The sequence below is a fragment of the Cephus cinctus genome, unplaced genomic scaffold (genome assembly GCF_000341935.2).
Source record: "Cephus cinctus unplaced genomic scaffold, Ccin1 Ccin1_scaffold0299, whole genome shotgun sequence".
Taxonomy (NCBI): Eukaryota; Metazoa; Arthropoda; class Insecta; order Hymenoptera; family Cephidae; genus Cephus; species Cephus cinctus.
The window spans coordinates 810,422-819,348 of record NW_014333002.1 but is presented as its reverse complement, the minus strand read 5'-3'; the positions used below and the strand labels follow the sequence as shown (position 1 = coordinate 819,348).

General features: G+C 41.2%; 1 protein-coding gene across 4 annotated transcripts in view; it reads right to left on the bottom strand.

Moving 5' to 3' along the window:
* Positions 1-213: 213 nt before the first annotated feature.
* Positions 214-8,927, bottom strand: part of LOC107266167 (LIM/homeobox protein Lhx9) — a 177,127-nt gene continuing 168,413 nt past the window's right edge. For 3 of the 4 annotated variants that reach the window (XM_025083367.1, XM_025083366.1, XM_025083365.1), the window contains 2 exons: positions 4,766-4,909; positions 4,074-4,224 (listed from right to left, as the gene is read on the bottom strand). In XM_025083367.1, the coding sequence (XP_024939135.1) occupies positions 4,074-4,224; positions 4,766-4,909 (295 nt within the window). Of the gene's footprint in view, positions 4,225-4,765; positions 4,910-8,927 lie in introns of all 4 variants that reach the window. The other variant, XM_015736376.2, reaches the window with a different exon arrangement.

Below are 8,927 nucleotides of genomic sequence, written 5' to 3'. Positions count from 1 at the left end.
TTTTTAAAAAATTTTTTTCAGTAAAAATTTAATAATCTCTTAACGAATAACGCAATACATGAAAACCCTGTGAAAACAGCTATGCTTCTAATTTCAGCCGCCTAAAGTTTCGTACCCCAAAGATGATACAAGCGGCCGAACCTGAAAATTGAAGAAGGAAGGGAAAAAGAGTGGCGCCAAAAAGTGAAGTAACAAGAAAGTAACAATTTTTCTAAAAACTTGTATTTTTTTTTTATTAATTAATAAACGTGTGTGTACGTGTGTAACTGTTCCGCGTGTCACGTGTAGTGTATACGTGTCCCGTGTGTGTCGCAGTATATTACAAGAGGCCGAGGCCGAATAGAGGCGGCACCGATCCCGGCTTAGAAATCGAGATAAATCAAATAACAAAATTAACTAAACGCGAGGGAATCGCCGTCGTTTTCGCCGGGTCAAACGTAAACGTGAACGTTAACACAGACGCTTCGCGTCGGCCATACTGAAAGAACCGGACGCCATCTGCCGTGTCTCGCCGGCATTACATAACCGGCCAATATCGCCGAGAGATGCCCTATAAATAATCATAACCGGAGTATCGCTGCGCGATCGAAGCGCCACTCCGGATATAAATGGAGGTGTCCCGTATCTGGAGGAAGACGTCCAAAAACAAAAGAAGAAGTTCCTCCCGGCGATTCTCATCGTGTTTTACAACCTCGTTCAAACGTCCCGCCCATCCGCGACTGTCCCGGACAGTCATGGATGCGCGCGCAACCGAGCATCATCAATGTTAATAGTAAATAACCATTTATATCACACAAATTTTAACAATATACAAAATGTACCTATGTACAGGTTTTAAATTACATCCTTCCACGACTCGTTCGAATCGTATCTGAGACAATGTTCTCGATAGTCGCCCAATGAAAAATTCTAGTCGGTCGTCGAATTACGCGAACGACTTTCTCTGCTTTTTTTTTTATTTGTATATTTATTTTATATATATATATATATAATAATAATATATATCTTAATTAGCGAGGTCGTTCGATAATCGCATTTACGCACCGACGAGAATTTATCCTCTCTCTCTCTCTCTCTCTCTCTCTCTCTCTCTCTCTCTCTCTCTCTCTCTCGCTTTTTTGTTTTATACTCAATTAATTATTCAAATCCTTGTACCATCGACTTCATTTCTTAATTATGTAGAGGGTGGGTGGTCTGTGGTGGTGAGACAAAAGTTCACTAAGTAAAAGCAATTGAACGAGTAAAATGAATAACGATCAGTTGTATGATACAGTTTACATCCAAGATTTTTTTTTTTTTTTATTGAGCTTCGAAAAACTTGGCTCGATGTCGTTATCCGTTGTTAATACATTAATTAGTTAGACTGACAATGGGTGCGAATATAATGTTTTTTGTTTTTTTCATCTTCTATATTCATCTTATTTTTAGAGAATTACGTAAATATCAATCTGTCATTCGGAATTAATTTTTCTGTTTAATTAGAATCACGAATGATGATAACGACATCGATACCAAGTACGGTAGATACTATATCGTGACGTATTAAGATTATACATTTATGTTACATTTATTGCAGATGCTCAAAACCCTGTCACTTTAAAAAGTGTTTCGACGTTATTTAAGAAGCTACCATTTTTTTATTCACTCTCTCTCTCTTTGACTTTTTTTCCAATTTTTTTTTTTTTTTTTTTTTTTCAGAATGCGATACGCCCGTTGATTTATTCATGTCGGTATGATTTTTTTTCTTTCGTCATTTCTCTATGTTTCTTGATACTTTTTTCTTTCTCTACATTTCTCTCTCTCTCACTCTCTCTTTCTTTTTGTACATAGAAACACTACCTCCTTGTCTCAATTTTTCGTGTATGTACAGTGCAACGCGAAAATTCTGGTCAAGTCCCAATTCTATAGGATACTACGTACGTTGCGTGCCAATACATTATCGATATTTATGCACTGTACTGTACACCCTTTCTTGTGTTATTCGTTATTATAAATCTCGATTGTTAACGTTCAAGAATGAGAAATTTTTTTTGGGAAATTTCACAAAAGTTCACAAAAGTCTTACTGATGTCATGGAAAGATGCTATGTGAAGTATCTTTTATTATTATTTTTTTTTATATCAGACCCAATTTCGAACCTTATATCCTTGGGCGCTGTCAAAAGTACTCAAACAAAAAAAAAAGTAAAAAATTTCAAACTCATCATTTTCAAAATTCTTAACATAGTCCATTCGTATTTCAAAAAATAATTTCCCCTGCGCTTTAAGACAAGACGTCATCTCACTTGCATCTATTTTGGGCTTTCCCACGTATTGCCACACCGTTTATTGCTTGCACGGCAAAATCCTGCAGGTGCACTCACACTGCACACTTGGGTCAAATTCGTTATGAAAATTTGGAAAATCGAAATGGGTCTCGTAATTTTCGTCGAGCGACTCGTTAGGTTTACCTGGGTGTGAGATCTTTGGGGATGATTTGGCGAGTGGGCGGTTGAGAGGGAGAAAGAGAAAAAGAAGAAGAATTGATAATTAACCATCCCCGTCGCGAAAACAAGGAGCGCTTAACGAACTTAGCACGTTGAATTTGCTCGTAGCGGTAGCTCTGACTGTAGAAGGGACGTTACTACTTGGAGGAAGGGGCCCAGGACACGAGGGGTTGATTCGGTGAAGGGGGTGGACAGTAATAGACGGGAAAGAGGTCGGTAATTCTGAAGGAAAAATAATTTTCTAAAAGTCAATCAGGACCGCTGTAAATCGTTTCCAGTTTAGTCTTGAGGTGTTTCAAATGGGTAAATTTATTTGGAAATACGAAGGTGGATAAACTGAGGACCAAATAAAATAAATATACGCCAAAGCTATCGGTACTGGCGATAACCATGTAAACTACCCTGACAAGTTAACGGTATCAACCCATGAAAATGATGTACACCGTGGTCCATCTAAGTACATGAAAAATAGTGCATGTATTCGCATGACCCAAAGGTAACATAACTTTTAGATCAAAAAAAAAAAAAAGAAAATAAACCAGAAAAAGATTAACGAGAGAACGAAAAATTTAACTATTTTACGTAACCTTCCTTTACTTAAGTAGTGAGCAAAATAAGTACTGTCTTTCCGCTTGAGCAATGATCGCTGATCTTAAAACGACCTGTACAGGTACATCCATATGGATAACGTGGGAAACGCGAAGTATGATCCAATGTAAGATTGGCGAGCCGAGCCGTAAATTCCCTTTTTATCATTTAAATATAAATATTCAGTGTCGCTTGAGAAGTTCATAATTTCAGGGATAGAATCGTCATCCCTTAATATCCTGCTTTATAATATCCATCATCATTTTGGGTTTTTACTTTTCCTAAGAGCAGATTAGAACACTTCACCTTACATACTCTTGGCGTTATCACTCGTGCTTCGACACACGTCATTGGTCTATCGACACGCGCTCCGTATCCTGGCGATCAAGCCTGTCTCATATATACAGAAATCGGTCAGGTTGTAGATCCTCATCAGGATTCTTCGTCGATGATCGATCCAAAGACACGTCCTGTTACCATGGTCGCAGGTACTCCAGAATCCACCCAGTCGACAAAGACCTAAGTGCAGCTCGGGACGACCTGCTATACTCCGTCGGTGCTAACTTCCCTGCATCCTCGGGAAGATCCCACGTGCACCATCTTCAAGAAGAAACGGGCAAGAGCGCGCGATTCTCTTATCACCAGGAGTCCTGCTCATCCGCAGGGACACAACCGTGGAGACCCTAACTTGCATCCACACCCTAAGGCATTAACCACCTCAGTCACAGGGGTCACCCCAGGGCGTCCATTCTTGATAAGTAGGGTGATGCGCGTGTCCAGGAAGTCCAGGATTAACCAGTCCCATCTGATGATGATGATGATGGTGGTGGTGGTGGTAGTGCTGATTACCCGGCGGAGGCGGCGAATAGGGATCCCCCCCAACACCGACGTCCACGACGTCGACCTGCGGCGGCAAAGATGCCGCCACTGTCGCAGCGACGACGGGCGTCGGTTGAGGAGAGGGTTGGACCTTCTTCGGGCGACCGACCGGGTTGCCCCCTCATTCGCGGCTTCTTCTCGGACGTCCGACTTTACCCTTCCGTACTGGCGCACCGCCGTTTCCGGTCGCCGTCGCCGCCGCGACGCCCGACGACTTCACTATCTTGTGCCAATCCGTTTCGCATACCGGCGCCCCTGACAGTAGGCAATATCTGAAATGTAAATAACGGGTGTTCACATTAATTTATCTGTATCCCATGGACTCTTAAACATTCTACGTGGTGGCTCGAGCAATATTATAACCAGTCTGAAGTTGGCGTCACCAAAAAATAGTCAACTTCAAACGGTAGAAAAATCATAAAAATAACCTCCATACACAGCTTATGCGTAATATGCCTTATGACCTTATCAGTAACATGACACCTGAACTATACTATACACACATATATGTATATATTATAACGGGCTGCCCGGCTCGGCTCGTCCCCGCTGTAATTAATTTTTTTATCCATAGAGCCGCCAGGGAGCGCTAGAGGGCTAGGAATTACCGAAAAATTAGGAGTCCTGATCGGGATTCGAACCCGATACCTTCGGACTGCCAAGTCGAGCACTTACCACTGCGCCACTGAACCCACTGTCCGACCTGATAAGTCCTATTTATTTATTATTCGGTCATTCCTAGGTGGTATCCCCTCCAGCTCTGTAACGCCACGTTACAATATATGTACTCCAAATAGTCACAAGATGTCTCACCTGTCTCCTTGCATGAGTTGTGCCCCACATTTGCTGCAGACAAAACATTTCAGATGAAATACCGATCCGCCTGCTCTCATTACGAGCTCACTGGCTGGTATCGTGTGTCCGCAGCCTGCGCATGCGCCGCTGCTACCGAACAATCTGCAACAGCAAGAAAGAAGCCGTACTTAATAATCAAAGCCAAGAAAATATTTTAATCAAGCTCCAGGAACCAATCGTTATCATCGGTAACTTCACGTATCGACGAAGTCTAGTGAAATTCGCAGAGAGAGAGAGAGACAGACGATGACGTAATCCAATTCCCTAGACAGGGATACAACCTCAGCCAATTAGAGTGTATAAGCGTATACAGATGGGTTCTTATGACACTCAGCATCCTTACTATAAATATGACGTGTTTCCAATTAAATCGTGTGCGATCACGCGCGCAAACACTTTCTAACTAAATGAGCTTCTAGGCTCGCCCGTATTCTCTCGCGTGTGTCGTTTTCTTTCCTCTATCTCTCTTCATCTTCCCTTACTCGTTTATTCTCTCACTGTGCATCTCTCTCGCTCGCGCTCCTCTACGCTCTTTACTCCGAGAACGGTTAAACGAGCACATCGATATAATAAGGTGTTGTAAATGCGCCTTTTAATTGGCAGCCTCTGCAGATAACTCGGCACCGTGTACCGGGCGCGTTTGCTATCGAGATGCAGCCAATGTCTGGCTTTTGCCACCGTTCAACCCCAACTAACGGTTCGCTATGATAATTATTATCCCAGTTGGTACATCGTGTTTTCTCAGAATTATCACTTCGTCTCTCTCTTTCTCCTACGTTTGTTTTTTTCGAAATTTCGAAAATTTTACATTTTCGTGTTCCGTTAAAAAAAATTTAAATATACCATTTTTGTACTGTGATATCGTATTTCATGCTATAGGTTAAAGTTATGAACTTTTTTTTTTTTGGAAAATCTCTTTTCATCTCTTTTGTCTATGTTTCCTTCAAGTTCCTTGCAACTATACGGAATCGGACAGCGGCATCAGCGTCTAGCCAGCGCCAAACTGGTTTTAATTATTCGCTTAATCTGCACCGGTTGTTAGTTCTTGGTTAGCTGCTTTTCGCTTCTTATATACATATATATATATGTATATATATATTATAATACGTCGAATCCAACAGCGACGTTTCCATCTTTCGTCTCGGTAAGAAAACACCTAGTGCGAAAAAGACCGTAGCGAAGAAGAAGGTAGATGGGGTATGAAAACTGAAAGCACCATGGACCAGACTTCCATATTTTAATTCGCCTCGTTCCTTCCGAAAGCGCAATGAAAATTTTATCCACAAAATCGTTACGGCGGATCACTCTAATCCGACTCAGTGAAAACCAGCATAAAGTATACATACTCTAAAGTAAATGTAAATTACATATAAAGATACCAGTATAAAAAGATTTCCAAAACCAAGGACAGCACTTAAAAGTCTCTACATGCCTATACATATATGCAAACGTGTAACATGCTAGCCACCTGCTAACTCCAGCACGCGCCACGAATATCCCTATTCAAATTTGCCCAGTAAGACTTGAAGAAAAATCCGCATTTCCCACGGCTCATAAAATTCTATATTTACACAGCAATTAGCCTCGACGCTGCATCTACGGCCGCTTATAAATAACTGCACTCCCATCCGGTGTGATCTACTTTAATGCGAAGAACTTTGATACCCGTTAATCTATACGGACCTTGAAATTTTCCATATTCCTCAGAATCATTTTTCCTACGTCCAAATGCAGATAAATCATTTATATATATATATATAAACTAACCATACACAGCATATACATAGCTATACCGAATCCACGTAAAAAAGTAACCATTGTTCAACGCACTGCGCCCAGTAATTAAGTAAAGCTGGAAAGTCAGTCTTAACGAGGAGCCAATAAGTCCGTACGTAATTGCACCTACTGTACGAGCATCGAGCCAAGGTACCTCAGCAGTGCACGGAGTCTTGGTCCATACAAGCAGCATCCCTTGGCCTTAAGTAATCGTCCAGCTACGCTTCCTCATTCGACGCAGAAACAAGGTAAAGTGCATAACGCAACGTGTAACGTGGATACAGAATGTTCAGCAGATCCCAAGTAAAACCACATCGAAACATATACGTATAGGCGCACGTTAAACCCGAAGAAGATGCATATAATTTATTTTCTCCTGAATGTGAAAGGCCTCCATTCCGGCACAGTGTGCCAGAAGAGCGTACAGAGAAACTACAATATCTGTACATACGATTTTCCTATCTGTGAACTTGTCGTTCTTGTCCGTGGGTATAGAACTCAGGCAACATATATCGTAGAATACAGTGTAATACGTTCCTCGTGTTTACGTGGGTGTATGTATACATATATATTGTTTTATATATATTGAAATCTTGTATTTGTATGTTAACTGTGCCTGTATGTAGGACTCGAAGTCGTAAGCGCAAATGGTTGCCAGGACGGATCGGATTGGATTGGAGGTTTCTCGTTATTAATTTAGTTGCCGCTTGACAGTTCTATAATTAAATTGCTAATTTATCTGCCGGAGATCTGCCGGGTACGGAGTGGCGGCTCTCGATGATTGCCCGGAATGACGTTTCAATTCTTCTTCCATAAAGCTTTTTAATTGTCTACGCTATGGCTCGTATACGCTTTCTGGCCTTTATTGCTGCTGTTCCTGGCCCTCGAAGTATAATTACAATGTAAGGCGTTGATAATAATATTTTTTTTTCTCTTTTTTTTTTTTTATTGATTCGATTAAATTCAGAGTTTCGTTTCTTTGAGTTCTGAAACACGTATCCGATAGGTTTTTGGTCAGCGAGAATAAATTGGGGTTTCTGGAATTCTACGAATGCGTAAATATTATGGTTTGTCATTAACGACGAACAACCGCGGACCTAACGAGCATACGGAGAGCGTGGCCGTCCAGTTAATTAATAATCTAATCAACGGAGTCTGATTAACACGTAGACAGGGACAAATGGAGACGTGGAGAGTGCGTGGAACAAGTGACGTACCTGATTTTCAATATATATGTATATTGTATATATATATATATATATATATATAGGTACCATATATGCACAGTGCTGAGTGGGTATACATACGTCATATACACGCCCATGAAATCGTTTGCCGGTTCTCGGTTCTCATATGGGCCTTTTGCCTTCTATATTTACCACGTGTATTATGTGCCTAGAAGAGAGTTCAGTTTTGACCCGGACCCTAGACTCACAAACCGACTCCGAGTCTATGCTCTCGGCCCATGCAATTACCCAACAGCCATCTGTTCTATCTGTTCTACTTCATCGGCGAGACCGTCGGGGCCTCTAATTAGTAATTACGAAGAAATCGAAAATAGAGCAATTTCGTATGGTTTCGTTTGCCCAGGCCGTTTCGTCACGGATCACGAAGGATACGTGAATTAGCGGATAAAACACGTGCGTTACAGACTGAAAGAGCGAGACGAAAAATATTCCTAATTTTCTCGCAGTCAATGATAAGGAATAATGCAAAGGGGAAAACATTTTTTTTTATTTTTTTATTTTTTTTTTAACGACCCTAATCGAAATTCAAAAGATCAACGACGCGCGACGTCACTGAAATTTTCTTCGTAATTCATTCGAATTTCCCGCCATCTGTCAGTCTCCTTTTTTTCCTTCCACCACCTTCTCATTCTGCCACCCATTTTTTACCTCGTCTTCCTTACTCCGGGTTGACGGCAAAACAAGAATGGCTATCGATTCTGAATGAGATATTGTAACCGTGCCTCATCAACGTGCCCATAGAAGAGGATTGATAGTGGATAATCTCTATGGACGTTATTAAATAATTTGGCTTTGAAACTTTCGTGCGTTTTATATAAAGCCCTGTTTACCTCTTGGTAATGCCGGTCTTCGATGTTAATTATCTTGACTAATAAGAGGCCCTCCCAGACCCGAGACATTCTAACCCATTAATGCCGTATCATTGCGCGGTCGAAGATAACCTTTGTCAGATAAGCCAGTCATTTATTACGTACACCGTAAAGCACACACTGGCTTTTGTACTCGTGGCGCATGGAGGCGCCCGAGTGTGAGGGAAAAAGAAACAATTTTTTTAATCGAATAAACCGCGACAATGCGAGGTAAGTTAGGATAATGAG